Genomic DNA, 14,938 nt, shown 5'->3' with positions numbered 1-14,938 from the left:
CTGTGTTTAAGATTATAAACCCAGAGCAACACATGTATGTGACTATATGTGACTGGTTTTAGGAAGAGACATGAAAAAATATCTGTGTAATGCTTATGCAAATTTAAATAAGTTGTTTACTCATCCTTATTATACTTCAAATAATGTTTTCTGTATTATCGGGAAAATATTTTTTTAGCCTGACTATTCCCAGCTCATGTGTTTGTTTTCTGTACTTCCAATCTCCAATAATTCTGCTTACTTTCATAAACTTCAGAACTCTCCCACAGCATTTCCTCTTGCATTGTTTTCTCTATTTGAAAATCCCTCAACTGTTTTATCTACACCAAGCAAGCATTCAAAGCAAAGGTGGCTGAGATGGCAATTTTGAACTTTTTTTTTTTCCCCAGTAATATGATTAACAGTCTTCTTCATGTATCAGAGGCTAACTGAATCTTGAAAGTTAAGTGCTCTCTGCTTTGTCTTTAGCATGAAGTCCAAGGAAATTAATATGCAGGGCTAGCATGACAGGACTGTTTGAATCTGAATTATCCCTTATTCCAACAGCTTCTTCATGCAAAAGTTTAGGGCATGAGAAAATGGATTAAAAAGTAAAGGTTACCTGGAAGTGAAGTAACAATGGTGCAGGAAAGCTGGAAATATGTAATGGGGAGGTGAGAGGACTTTCTCACAGGAAAGCCACAAATACTCATAAGGGAAAAGTGAATTAGTAGGAAGCAATGCATATAATGTATTAGCTATCTTGTATGAATGCTCTCTTCTTATGTACTGTTTTGCTTTGTTTTATTTTTGACAGAAATCCTGTGTAAATCTTGTTTTGTGTTCAGCTGCACCACATTTGGTGCATAGCAGCCTCTGCATGCCTTTGCAAGGGTAACTTATGAAACAGGATGCAATTCTAGCCATTATGGTAGCCTAGGGGGAAAAAAATATAGGGGCTCTAGGCTCTGAGCAGCTCTGTTAGAGATTCATACTGAGAGCTTAACCCTAGGTTCCCCTTTTCTGTACAACCTAAGGGCAACTGGGATTCAATTAATATTCCTTTAATGTAAGGGATATTCAATAGGAGCAATTCAGACAGGTCTGTCACATGGCATCTAAAAACACTGGAAGAAAATTTAGTTTTTAGCCCTGGCTGAAAGTAGGCAAGATGTAGGTGACATTTCACAACATGGGGATTTTATCTGTAATAATTTGGCATCTTACATCTGCCATTCTAATCCTCCATGTCTTATATATGTATTTATCCGAAACAAAAACTGATGACAAAGGAAAGCTGAGATTTATTCAGAATTTCCAGAAGAAAAAAAATATAAATTAAAATCACTGGACTGAAATAGGAAATGCATACATTAATAGGGTATCAAAAGAAAATATTGTTTCATTACTTAGCGCCTCCAGCACTCTTCTTCCCTTCTTTAATGAAATGGAACAGTCTGTGCCTTATTACTTCTTCCATTTAATCTTGTTAATGCAGTCTGTTAAGGCTCCTCTTTTGCAACAGCACAGGTGTAACTGTGAATAACTAGGCTAGTAGGAAGACTACTGTTCTGCTCCTGGAAGTCTTATTTACAACAAAATGTGTGATATTCAAACCAAAATAAAACCTGATGCAACTGGTGAGTTGAAATATTTTTATTCTTCACCTCCTTAACAATATGGGACTTTACAGTGAAAAATAAAGAGGGAAATATTAACCATGTTGTACAAGTCTACCCTTGAGACAACTGTACTTGGAGTTTTACTAAGATTAATTCTTCCTACTATCTTTAAAAGATGGCAGATTAAATTGGTAAGTAGACAGCTGGTAAGTACAACATTTTTTCGAACAGCAACAGATGCAAATCCAAGAATATCTCCAGCTGATTTAAATGCTTTTCAAAAGATGGAGCAAAGATTTAAATAGGAATGTGCAAAAGTTAAAATCCATAGTGATAATTAAAAATATGAAGAAATATGAAGAAGTTTAGAAAGTTTTAAGAAGGCAACATCAGAATGGTTTCAGAGTCATTTCAGGTTGAAATCACTATTATTTGTTTTTTATTGCCTGTGTCTCTCATAATTCTGCCTTGTAGGAGTTATATTGTGTCTAAAGGTAAGGAATTGCAAGAAAAGTGGTCTAGGAAAATGGGTTGGAAACTGTTCCTTTGACTGTGATGGCAACCACACGAAGTCCCAGATAATGCAAGTTAGACCCTCATTTTGGTGCAGTGGTATAATCTAACAGTGCAAAAGTCTTCATTTCCCTTGAAGATTTTGCATGGGGTAGACTTCTGGGTTTGGGTGTTACTGAAAGTACAAGAATTTGTGGACATTCAGATTAATCTGGGCAGGTAAAGAGGGGAGGAGATGAGGGGTGAAAAGATTGTCAGTGTGCTGCAGCTGCAGACCAGTAGCAGAGAGCTGGAGAGGAAGGTGCTGCTACAGACAGAGCTAAGAATAACCACTACATCCTCCTTCCTCTAGGAGATGAATTAAATTTTGAGTTCATTTCCATCCCACTCCAGCAAGCAGTAACACTTGGCTGGGTGTGAGGAGAGATAAGGTTGTATGTGATCCCACAGCCTGGAAAACAGGTCTTCACAGCATGTTCCTGCAGCATCTCCCTGTGTTGCTCAGCTTTGTAACTGTACAGCAGAGATCTGTGCTTCTCTAATGAAAAGAATTAACTTTAAAGTCCTGACTACTGTGTGACCATTTCAGCCAGCTTCAACAGGCCAAATTGACTGTAAATATTCATCATGGATTCTACACTCTTCCTCTGCAGAGTTCATTAGTCCATTTATTCAGAAGGGTGAAGAATGCAGCCATGGATTGTTGTCTTCAGGCAGCAATAGGGTCAGAAATGCCTGGGGCGCTCTAAGTAGCTTTCTCAGTAAGGAGAGGGAGGGAAAATAATATGACCTGCTAAATGACTGATATATTATAAAGTATTTAAAGTGAAACATCCAAAAATTATGACAAACTGTTTGGCAGAGTAAATATGAAGTGTAAGTTTCATTGAAAAGAATTTTGCATATGCAATGTATTTTCTATATAGGCTGCTGTTGTGCAGTGACTGAGTGCACTTTCACTGTTTAAGAGTGTTGCATGGAAAACGTGGTCACCAGTACTCAGTCATCCTGACCAGCTTATATAAACATTAGCTAAAGCTGCTAGAGATTATTTGCAGAACATTGGATCTGATGAGGTCAAGTATAGGATAGCCTGGATTGTATAATATTTGGGATTAGCATAATAATCTCTTTAGGGAAAGTGTGCAGTATCAGCAGAACCATTGCTTGAGTCTTTGAGGGAAGAAGAAACTCTAGAGTAATAATTCAGCATATATTATATCCTTAAATCTTTCCCTATGAATAGGGCAAGTTTCTGAGCTCTTTAGGGGACTCAAGATAAGGCTTTGATCATTTAGTTAAGTAACTGATTCAACTCACATGTGGAGCCCAGATCATTAGTTTGGCAACACGTTTTTGTTGTGTAACAACTTGTGTTACAGTAGTACCATCCTGTGAAGTTACACACATGATTTCCATGAATTTGACTTACTAGGGGAAAGAGTTCATAGCTTAATACAGAGAAGTCCACACTGAGAGGCAATGAAAATGCTTCTGTATGGATTTACAGAGTGCTAGGTGAGCCATCAGCATTTACTGATCCTTTGATGCTTTCTGACCTCTGTGAGCACAGACTTTAGGGGATCCTGTTTTGAGCCACAGCTTCTGACAAGCCACCTGATTTCAGTCTTTGGGATCTGGACAATGGGCTGTACTTTGTGTTAGTCAGCACTGCCCAACAGAGGGGATACAGGCAGTTCTGCTTCTCTTCTGCTGTCTTCCTTCCCTGTGAACCGTTCCAAAACATCTGAGAAAGCCCTGAACACTTGTGCTTGCTATGCACTTCAGCCACTCTGCTATGTCCATATTACAGAAACAACAAGCTTCTAGGTAGCAGTTTGTGTGCCTTTGTCAGATTCCTAATCTCTTAGGGTTGCACTGAGTGCTGTGCTGACATTCTTGGCAACAAAGTTGTACAGTATTTTTTCTGGAGCCCAGGAAATTGCATCACCACTGCTGTCTTGTAATAACTCAGTGAAAATCTTGGTTTTCTGTTAATTTACAAATTATTTTAATTATCTGAAATAATCAGGTTTGCAGAAAATAAAAAATACTTGTGATCCAAAATACGTCATTATCTCAAAACATTATATCACTACTCTTAAAATGATTACCCTGCTTTTTGGCTCACAACTGCCTTTGATTCACAGAGAAATATCCAGCCTTGCAGATCTTGTGGCTTTTCTAGTTGACCATCACAATGAAATTCAGCTTGGAGCAGTTATCCTTAACCTGTTTTAAGCTTGAGATCCTTTGCTCCTATCTAAGCTGTGATAAAAAGTTAGGTGTCCAAAAGCATTTCTTTTCAAAAATAACATATCCCTTCTTTAAAAAAGAATGTATCTATTTCTTCAGTAAAAGATATTAAATGTATCTGAAAATCTCATCTCATCTGTAACTCTGGTCCATCACAAATATAACAACTTTTTAGTATCCATAAAATTTTAAATAACAGCGCTAGATCCAGTGTAGTTCCACTTAGGAAAGGAAAGAAGCAGTATTTGAACAAAACATTTTTCTTTCTTCAGTGCTTATTAACACTTTAGGTTGTTATACTGTGCTCATAATAATTTCACCTTCTCTGCTGAATATAAAGGCAAGTAATCTGTGTATATCATTCTTTCCAGACTTGTTCCAAAATTACTGTGCAGCAATAAGATACAAAAAAATGTAATAATATGAACAGTTTTAAATGCCTTTAGCTGTAGAGCAGCCATGATCATTTGAACTCATATTCATCTATTTCAAACCATTTGACAGTCTTCAGTAAACATTAATATGGCCATGGAACTCAAGCGGACATCTTCCAAAGTATGTATTTACAGTGCAAATATAAGCATATTTCTTCATATGCACAAAGGCTAATATACAGCACAGAATTTTAAAAGTTTTCATCTCTCTACAGACATTTTCACACTTATTTCTAAGGTTTGGTCTTCTGTTTTAATAGACTTTCAATGCACACAATAAGGATGCACAGAGTAACTGCATAAATACTTGCTATTTAAAAAAAACTTTAGGTTTTAAAATAGTCTTTTCCAATCGTCTTTAGAATAGGCATGTGATCTATAGATCTTTAGAATAGGCAGAGTTGATCTATAAGCAGAGCTGGTGTACAATTCAGCATGCTTTGTTTTGGTTTGAGTTTCGTTTTGGGTTTTTTTTTTTTTCATTTCTTTCCCCCACTGGAAAATCACAAAAGAGGAAGGGGGAAAAGAAAACGTATTACCAAATAAACTTCCAAGTGGCATTGGTTATAAACTAAAAGAACTTCAGCTAAGAGTGTGAGACAATGAAAGAAATCAGGCATGACAATTACATACATTTATTGAAAAAAAATTCTTTTTTTGCACTAATGTACCCTATTACTATTTTCAGCAATGATCTGTCAGATTTATCAATATCTAAATTCTAGGGCTATTGCTTACCTTGATACTCATGACATGTTTTTGTATCTCATGTACAGATGAAATCTAATATCTGTGCCCAGTGAAACACAGAGAGATACAAGAGCTGCTGCTGCTTCTTGAGATTTGTATATCTGTGCTCATGAGCTGTAGGGCTGGCTTATTTGAGAACCATCAGCTTTACAGGGAATCTTCGTTGCTGTAACAAATCCAAGCACCAGACCCACAGTCAGAGTTTAACGTGTCTCTGTTCAAAACAGAGCGCTATGATTTTATGAAAACATTACTTTTCTGGGTGAACTGCACCATATCAGTTCACTCTCATGGCTCATTTGGGGTGTGATTGACAGCTAATGTATCTACAGACATCAGTTAACATTATCTGGAATTAATTAACTTGCTGAGCTATTACTAACTCTGTAGGTCTCACTGCATGAGGCATGACAGGGGCTGTAAACATAAGTGTCCTCAGCCGTATATTTCCAGATTATTAAATGCAGAGCACCTGAAGCCTTGCTGAGAAGCTAGAGAACATCTATTTCAGTAGCAAAGCGGATGCCAAGATCTCATTGGCAGCCTACCTTACCGTGGAAACTTCTACTGACAGTAACATGCAAGGAAAAAAAGCATTTCCTCCTCAAAGAGGTCAGGATAAAAAAGGCAGAGTTGGCAAGTAGATAAAAATGCTGAATGTACTTAATTTGAAATCAGTTAGGAACAGAAACATGAAAGCGAACGAGGCCAATCTACCAGCAGTTTTCAAGGCAACAAAAGGATGATGGGAATTCTTGAACGGTGAAGCAACTGGTTTTTTTCACTATGAGTTCTCTGGTTAGCCTTGATGCTTCCAAGTGCACCCCTTGCTGGATCTACAAATTAGAGACAACACTTCCTTTTCAAGGTTTATGCCTGGCATGCTTTATTACCATGTTTTGATCGAGAGCTAAATACTGAAAGATCAAATCTCTTTTCCCCCTTAAGCTTTGGTTTGGCTACAGGTCTGTGAGATTATAATCCTGTCTTTCCCAGGTGAAGTTCTCCAGATATTAAACTGAATATATATAAAAAATGAGCTTTGTTTTTCTCTGTTAGGCATCATGTGCATGTGAGTGACAATCCCCCCAAGTGCACATGAGATACAATAAGCTTCCTTGTTGACTCTTACCTTTCTTTCAAGAGGAATTCAGACAATTAACTCGTTCCCATTACAGATTCATTCCCAATCTCACCCATATAACTTTTGAAACCTGATTATTTTTCTGCCTTTAGGATAATGAATTTTGTGCCTCTGTGTAAATGTTCTATTGGTGGGGAAAAAAAAAAAGTCAGCTCAGTATACTTTTGATTTTTCTTGGGGCGTATTTGAGCAAATGTTTTGTTTGAAGATGTTTCTAATTACCTATTTGTTAATATATAAGTGCTCATTTCAAATATGTGAGATAATTTTGGATTTTCTTCCTTGAAGAATTCCACCCTACTTTCTGTTGTCCTGAGAGAGTGAATTAAATTCCAGGTGGAATCCCATCATGTGTGGATTATAATTACTAGTCATGTAGAATTAATTAATTTCCATTGTGGCATTACAATTTGTAGACTGTCCCATAAAACTGGAGGCAGTTTCCTGTCCTAAAGAACTTTCAACTTAAATATAAAATAAGAGCTGAATACTACAGAGACATTACCCTGTGGTACTGAGGAAAGACACTACAGCTGGTTTTAGGGAGCAATCACTAAGCAGCATATATCCAAACATTATAAATGTTTTCTTAGACATCAGGGTAATAGTGGGTTTGCAGGCTTTTTTTGAGTGGTACATCTCAGTGTGCTTACTGAAAAATTGGACAAGTGGGCTCAGGTTGAGGCTCACCTCAAAAGAGGCAGGAGCCACTTTTCTTGCTCATAGTGTCAGAGTGAAAATGGGTGAGAAGGCAAGTAGAAAGACTTTCAAAGTGGAGCTAAGTAGTTTTGCTCTAGTTCCTTCCTCATGTTTACTGAACTGGGAGAAAGTTCTGTTCCTGTGCTGCTGAAAGCTACAATTGTGGCAGATCTGCTATTGATTTCATTCCATTTTTGCCTCAGTATTTAGGAAGTGGCACTTGGCACTCAATGCATTTAGTATTTTCAAGGAGTTCTGAAGAAAGCTGCTTGTTTTATAATAGCTGTAAAGAAAGTCGAATATACAGCTCCCTGAACTGTTTGGTGGTCTGTTAGGTGGAGTAAGAAAAACAGCATAAGATCACAGGTGGACAAATAAAAACAGAATGTGCAAAAACTGTAGTACCCTGTGTCAACTAATAATGCCAAGGCTGTGCATTCAGTGCCCTTACAGACCACTCACTTGAGAGTTGAACTTGATGTTTCTGGTGGGTCCCTTTCAACTCAGAATATTCTGCAATCTGTGACTTGTGATTATATCTGCAAAAGAAACACGGTACACTCAATGTTGATTAATGTATCTCAAGACCCTTCTGGGGTCTTCTTTTTTATCTGCCCTGTACAAGGAAAATTTATATTAGAGATCCTGAAGTTATTCTGATGTTTTGTGAAAAAAAATGTCTGGGGGACAGTAGCAAAAAACACTTTTCCAAACTTATTCAAATGCTTTCTGTGTTCTAAGGATGTTTTTCTGTGAGTTCTCTTAAGGAGCAATGGTAGAAATTTCCTAGACAAACCTGCATTTACTAATTTACAGAATGGTTATTTTTGAATAAAGGTTTGAATTAGCTGAAGAGTCGCAAGTGTAAAATATTTTTTGCATATTAATTGAAACCCAAAGCTTTAGCATTTAGGGACTTGAGCCACAAATACCATGAATGTAGAGCTTATAATTGAAACTCATGCATGAAAACATTGTTTGCTTACAGTAAAAAGTACTGTGCTAAATGCAGCGTCACAGGATCAGTTCTCTCTCTGTTAAAAATGGTATACACAAGTCACATTAAAGGTACCTTGATACTTTTGTTGTCTTTTTTTTTCTCTGTCTTGTCTTTTCTGCAGATTTATTTCCATTCTCATTGTAGTTCATGCCTCTGACATTGGCATATGTCTTTGAAACATAAAACAGCACATGGTCCCAGAGCTGAGACTTTCTCCATCCACATGACTCTCAAGCAGAGACCTGTGGACAGTTACTCAAAGTAGCCTCACAAAAAGCAATGCCTGGAGGCACATGTTTAAATGTTTTTATTATCCCAGTGGGCATAAGGCATAGGAATTTTTGAGCAGGATCAACCTGGAAAAATTTCCAAAGAACCGCAGGTGCTTCTCTGTTAAGGAGTCCCCTCTATGCAACATGGATTAGGAGTAGTTTTAAAACTGGTTTGCTTGCCTGAGCAATGCCTAAAGTTATGCTAGATCAGAAAGAGTGTGTCAGGAAAATGAGCTCACAGTGGGGAGCTAAAGTCTCTTCAGCCATCCATGTAAGTTCCTCTTGCCTGGGTCCCCTGGGATATGCTGTCCCAAGGGAATAGTTAATTGACTTTCCAAAGTAGAGGGCCTGCTAGTGTTCACCCCGTGCAGTTTACCCTGTAAGCCTCTACACCAAATAGGAGCATAAAGGAGTAGGGTATGAAATGCACCTTTCAGTGGGAAGTGTGGTGGTGGCTCACTGGGACATAGTATTGAGTTTTGGTTGTTTAACTACGAGGTAGTGGGAAGAAGGAAGTGGTAGGAAGGAAGCTTCTGGCTTCTGCTAAAAAAGACAAATGATGATCATAAGTAGAAGAAATGGGGCATAATCCAGGCTATATGATTATATTTTCACTGTGCAAGCATATTTAGTGCTTACAATTTTGACTGCTTTTTACAATGTGCAGTCATTTTTAAGCATAGGTTTTTTCCAGTTTTTTTAATTTTTTCATCAACCCATAAGTTTGAAATAGGATGCTCTTTTTAGGATTAGCATGTGGACAATAATCTTGTTTCCCTCTCTCAATCCATTTTAGAGTTAAATGTGTCTTGTTAAAGTGCTAACAGTTACCTATCCTTGTGCATAGGCTAGCTCTACTAAAAAAGCTTTTCTACTCAAGGATTTGATGGGTGACTTGAGTGGCAGAGTTGCAACTTGAGTTGCTGCTGTTACTGCCCTGGGCATGGAGAAACAACATCTGCCAGGATTACTTTCCAAATGTGATGCTGCTTCCAAGTAGGAGAAGAATAGCAGGGAGGCATGCATCCTACACAGAAGAACAAATGAAAGGGAGAGAAAATAAGTTTAACGTTTCTTCTCAGTTCATTCAAGCAAAATAAAGGCACAGTTCTTCCTTACATGTCTAAGTGTGTGCTCTTAGAGCATCATCAAAGGGAACACACAGGATTCAAAATAATTGAAAGAATCAAACAGCTCTGTTAGGAAAAAAAAAGATATAAATATGGACAATAATGAAATGTGTTTTCCTTCTCAGAATCAGACCACCACTATGTTTATAAAAGGATCTGAAGCACATCCATATTCAAACATTTTCAGACTGTACCTGACTTTCCCAGTACACAGGCACTGGCTACCCAAACTCCATCCGTGGGCCTTGCCTGCCAATGACCCAGTGTTAAAATAAATCATATGAAGAGACAGGAAGATTAAGCAAGCATTTATCAGCCTGTCTCTGGCAGTTGTATTAGTATCTTCGTGTCTTGAACCTAATTTGAAGAAAGTGAAAACTTCATCCTCTCTACTCTGCTTTTAAAAAGGGCATCAAAATACACCACACATTTCTACCTCAGAAAAATGGAAAGTCACAAATATTCAAAATATGTAGGAAAGGACAATCCAGATTATTGTTTGGGACTCCTAATGACTGTCATTAGCAATTAAAAAAGGAATATGAGAAAAAACTTACTAATTGTGAGATATTTTAAAATGTTGAAAAGTTTTGGGGGATGTAGGAAACTACATAATGTGAAACATTTAAAATTTGCCAAACCAAGGTATTCAGAAACAGACATACCATACAAAATATTTTTATTTTGTTTGGGTTCTACTGGTTATCTGCTCTCTATTTATAAAGGTCTCTTTTTGAGAAAAAAAAAAAGAAATTAAATACAATTATATACCCAAAATATCTGTCTCGTTTTCTTTTTCAGCACAAATTGAAGTGATACCATGCAAAATTTGTGGTGATAAATCCTCTGGAATACACTATGGAGTCATCACATGTGAAGGCTGCAAGGTATGAGATTTTAATACAGCATAGTCATCATCATTTGCATTATCCTCAGGCACCTGTGTACAATGATATACTCTTACAAGCTTTCAAGGAAGTGGTTCCAAAGGCTGCAAAACCTACTGCTGATAAAGATGCACTTCATGCCTAATTTTCCTAGTTGCTTTCCATTTTATCAAATAGTCTTTAGAGCTACCTCCTTGTTTGAAACATGAAATAATTACATCTGATGCAGTGTAAGTGCTGACACCAACAGAGGCTGGCAACTGTAAGCCACACCTGTTCTACCTTAAATCAGCTTTGAAAGAAGTGGATTTCTTATCTTGTTTCCTATACAACCCGTGTAGCATTACAGTTGGCATGTTACTTCTGGTCAGCCTTTTTTAAGAGCTTACAGCTGTGAGTTTGGTCTTTATCTCCTTCTGTACAATCTGCAGACCAAATTGTAATCTCCAAAAGAAAGAATTCCTCTACATTATGAGCAGTGTAAAAGGGTCCTTTGTCATCTTCTTCTTAGGCTTTAGTGCTGGGGCAATTGCTGGGAACTGCAGGTTAAAGAAAAAGGGCAGATGGGGGAGGTGTATAGACTTGCTGCTTAGACATATCAACATATTATCTCAGGCATTAGTTCAAATGGCACAAACCAAACCCAAGCAAAGAGAAGAAAGGCTTCAATTTTCAATTTTAAAAATTGTCTGTGATTTTATTATCTAAGGAATTACATTATTATTCATGACAAATCAGAATCTTATACAACACGTTGGTATTTCAGTTTTAATTGTAAATGGGAAATTGCAAAGATTGCAAAGAGAGGCATCTCTGATTTCTTGTATGTGGAAACACACAAACTGTTGTGCTTGAAAATGGGTGCCTATCTGAAGAGTGAAATCATAAGTCTGTACCTAATGCTTTACAAAGTATTAGAACAGCTGAAAAATCTGAAAATTTGGATGCACACATTTGCAAAAGAAGTATTTTAATGCCAGTTTCATTGAGAACTAATATAGTGGTAAAGACCGGGGGGAGGTTTCAGGAGCATTAACAATTGTGAGCAGAACAATTTGCAGTGTGTTTTTGTCTTAATGTGGCACTGGACTAGAAATAACCATCTTCTTATGACAACCACATGAAACAGGATTAAACTAATTGATCTGATACTTCCAAAATTGGCACAAAAGCTACAGAAGAAAACTACTTTAAGCAGAAAAAAAGCATCTTTTCTCAGAGCCCACAGACTGTCTAGGGGTATAGTCTTCCCTAGAAGTAATTAGGGTTAATGCTGGCCCTTGTGTGTGCCTCAAGAGGAGATGATACCACTGTGCTCTGTGAGTAGACTGCTTATTGAGATAAAGAGATTCTCTTCCACTTATAACAGTTTTAACCCTGTTGGGTTTGTGCCAGTTTTGCTGTATCAGATCAATTAGTCTAATCTTGTTTTGTGAGCCTGTGTGAAAAAAAGGTGTCAGTTTTTCACATCATTTCCACTGGGAGGCATCTCAGTCTGTCAGAGCTCCCTGTTAAGTTCTGGCAGTGCAGCTCTGCTATCCATTTAAGCATTTCAAATTTCCCAGCATTTAAATAGCTATTCACTCGGCCTGCATACTGGTAATTTCTGGCTCTTTTTGTCTCAGTTTGTTGGAAACCTGCAATGATTAAGAATGGAGGCCATGCATGGAAGACAGAGGTTAGAATCATCCACAAGCATGCACACATGTTGAGCCAGGCAGCCACAGCATTTCAGGATACAGAATCCAAGACAGAATCCAAGACTTACAGTGCCAGTGGCAGTGCTACAAACTTCAAGGAACAGAAAATCCTTTAAGTCAGTGTGCCTACATTAGCTATGCTGCTGCAAATCCAAATTCTAAGTGCTTAAGGGTCGTCTGAAACATTACTGTTGGTTTGTATGCATGCCTGCCTTATGCTGAACATGCATATGCCATGGACCTTATGGACCCACCAAGTCTGCAGCTCTGACACTATTCTTATGGAAAGAGTGAGAAGACCTGAAGATGAGTTCATATCACATCTATCTCTGCAGCTCCTTCTTCACTAGGAAGCCGTTTCTTCTTTCTCTTGCCTACCCCCAAAACAAAGTACTTTGTACCACTGTTTTATCATGAATTAGAAAGTAGTTCATTCAGTGATTTGCTTTCTCAGACTGGCTGTTGGTGGTGGGTAAAGTGATTTGTTCAAGAAAGACTTGTTGTCCATGTTGGAAGTACTGGGAAATCAGCATTTAACTCCTTAGCTCCTCAGTAATGAAATACATCTTCCTTCCACATAAATGGAATTATTCTGATGTAGAATAATGTATCCAAATCTATATAAAGATACCATAAAAATAAAATTAATGGATTATCTCTACTTTATAAGACAACATTTAGATTTTCCATGGGAGAATGAGAACATAAAATTCTCCTCCAAAAAATTAATTACCTGCTGTAAATCAATTTTCTTATGTAACCCTTGATACATAATATGGTCCTTTTTTCCTTAGGAGGGTTAAGATGAAACAAATTCCTCTGAAATGAGATCAGCCTTAAAGAGAACAAAAAGTACTGCAGGAGAAGGCATTGTCAATGCTAAATGATTGTGTGTGGTTTTTTTAATATTACTGAATTAATTTGTTCTCTGAAATAGAGATTAGCAGCGTAGATGCTGCTAAAATCTAAAACTGAAAACAGAAAACCCTTTACAAGTCAAAACCAAGACTGGCTATAATGTTCAGCAGAGGCATCTGCAATTGGGGTCCATTTAGTCTTAAATTAAAGGCACCTCTACTATATCTGGGAAGTTTTGCTCAGCTAAGATCAGTTAAGTTTCCACCAATAGTTTTCAGAGAGTTCCCCCCAAAGGGCACCTCTTTTCTTAAAAGTACAAATCGCAAACTTTAATTTCTATTTTGGATAAGCTGTAATCCCTGATAGAACAAGCTCGAGCCGGTTCCAGTGGGTCTCTATGCTTGACTTTCTGAACTAGCACTGCCGGTGTCCTTGGTGGAGCGCCATGCACTGTCACTGTCGCGGACACGCCACACCACCCTCATTCAGCTGGCCAGGACCTGAGCAAGAATTCGTGTATAAACTGTAGCTAGTGAATGGAGGCCTGTAGCACTGTTACCATGTGACTTTGTCCATTGCTTAGTATTAGCATCCAGCAGCCTATTATGCAGAGATGCTCTAGTTTTTCCTGATAAATGAAATCAGCTGTTGCTTTCTGGCTTCATTCCAGGGTGTTTGCAAGCCACCCCAGAAAGGCACAAGCATTTTGGTGTCACTTCTGGTGGCTGGTGTAACTGCATTAATGATATTTCTGCTGTTTCACTACTCATAGCCTCCTTCAGTGGCCAGGCTATCCTTCAGCTTTCCCACCACAACCTGCAGCTTCTTGCATTTAAAGTTGCCAGACTGGTTAGGTACCTTCTCTGGTTTTTTTCTCTCTGGACTTGCAGATGCTCTTGACTTTTTTTTCTTATTATTTATTTATTTATGTATGTATTTAATATCAATCTATTTCTTTGTGTTTCTCTTCACACCCTGTTTTCATTCCTCTTGTCACCTCAGCTGCTTCATGTCGCTTCTACCATAACGGTGCCCATTAGTGCCACCTCATAGCAGCTGGAAGCTCATAAGGACTTCGGTGTATGTACTTCCCCTCTAGCTCTCAGATCTCTAGACAAACAGCCTGTGGAAAATGCCATTGCATTCTCATGGTAGTATCTAAAGGTGTTGCTTTCTCCTTTGTGTGTTGGCTTTACTTGATACAGTCATTATATCCTGGTGCTTTTGTGAAGACTGAATTTTAATTACTTCACTCCTGAATCATATGCCTCTCCAGATCAGATCAACATTTGCCAAGCTGAAGTCTTGCTGAACAGCAGACTTCAGCTTCTCATGCTATGTGTACACACTAACAGTTACCAGTCTCTTCATTAAAGGGAGAAATGTCAAAACAAGTACTTTGAAGTCATCTCTTACAAACGCTGACGAGTTTTTCCTCTATTAGGATGAAGTATTAGACAATAGAGGGTCATTACTGCACAATAAAAATGCATTCTGTAACATTATTTAGGTTTTAACAAAGTAGAATTATATTCTTTACAGAATACACAGAATACCTTATTATAATTAAATGTTCTTTACTACAATACCATCATACCTGCAGAACCACAGCATAAGTAGCAGTGCACTAAATAAGAGTTTCCTGCAGTTGTTTGCACGCTTCTGTCTGTGTGTGTGTCCGCATGCGTGCACAC

The 14,938-nt window shown here is 37.8% G+C and overlaps 1 protein-coding gene and 1 long non-coding RNA gene across 3 annotated transcripts in view; one reads left to right on the top strand and one right to left on the bottom strand.

Annotated features, from left to right (window-relative positions):
* The window catches only part of RORB (RAR related orphan receptor B), a 135,416-nt gene that overhangs the window by 82,614 nt on the left and 37,864 nt on the right, over positions 1 to 14,938 (top strand). The window contains exons 1-2 of one of the 2 annotated variants that reach the window (XM_086867436.1): positions 1,512 to 1,619; positions 10,601 to 10,686. In XM_086867436.1, the coding sequence (XP_086723562.1) occupies positions 1,580 to 1,619; positions 10,601 to 10,686 (126 nt within the window). In that variant the 5' untranslated portion in view covers positions 1,512 to 1,579. Of the gene's footprint in view, positions 1 to 1,511; positions 1,620 to 10,600; positions 10,687 to 14,938 lie in introns of those variants that run through there. The other variant, XM_086867435.1, reaches the window with a different exon arrangement.
* LOC111941682 (uncharacterized) lies at positions 12,830 to 14,927 on the bottom strand. Its single transcript, XR_002870199.2, has 3 exons — positions 14,842 to 14,927; positions 13,120 to 13,221; positions 12,830 to 13,003 (listed from the first exon to the last, which is right to left on the bottom strand). It is a non-coding gene; the product is annotated as an uncharacterized LOC111941682 (long non-coding RNA).

Source organism: Cyanistes caeruleus, chromosome Z (genome assembly GCF_971803275.1).
Source record: "Cyanistes caeruleus chromosome Z, bCyaCae1.hap1.1, whole genome shotgun sequence".
Taxonomy (NCBI): domain Eukaryota; kingdom Metazoa; phylum Chordata; class Aves; order Passeriformes; family Paridae; genus Cyanistes; species Cyanistes caeruleus.
Note: the sequence above shows the minus strand (reverse complement) of the source record. Positions and strands in the feature narration are given on the sequence as shown.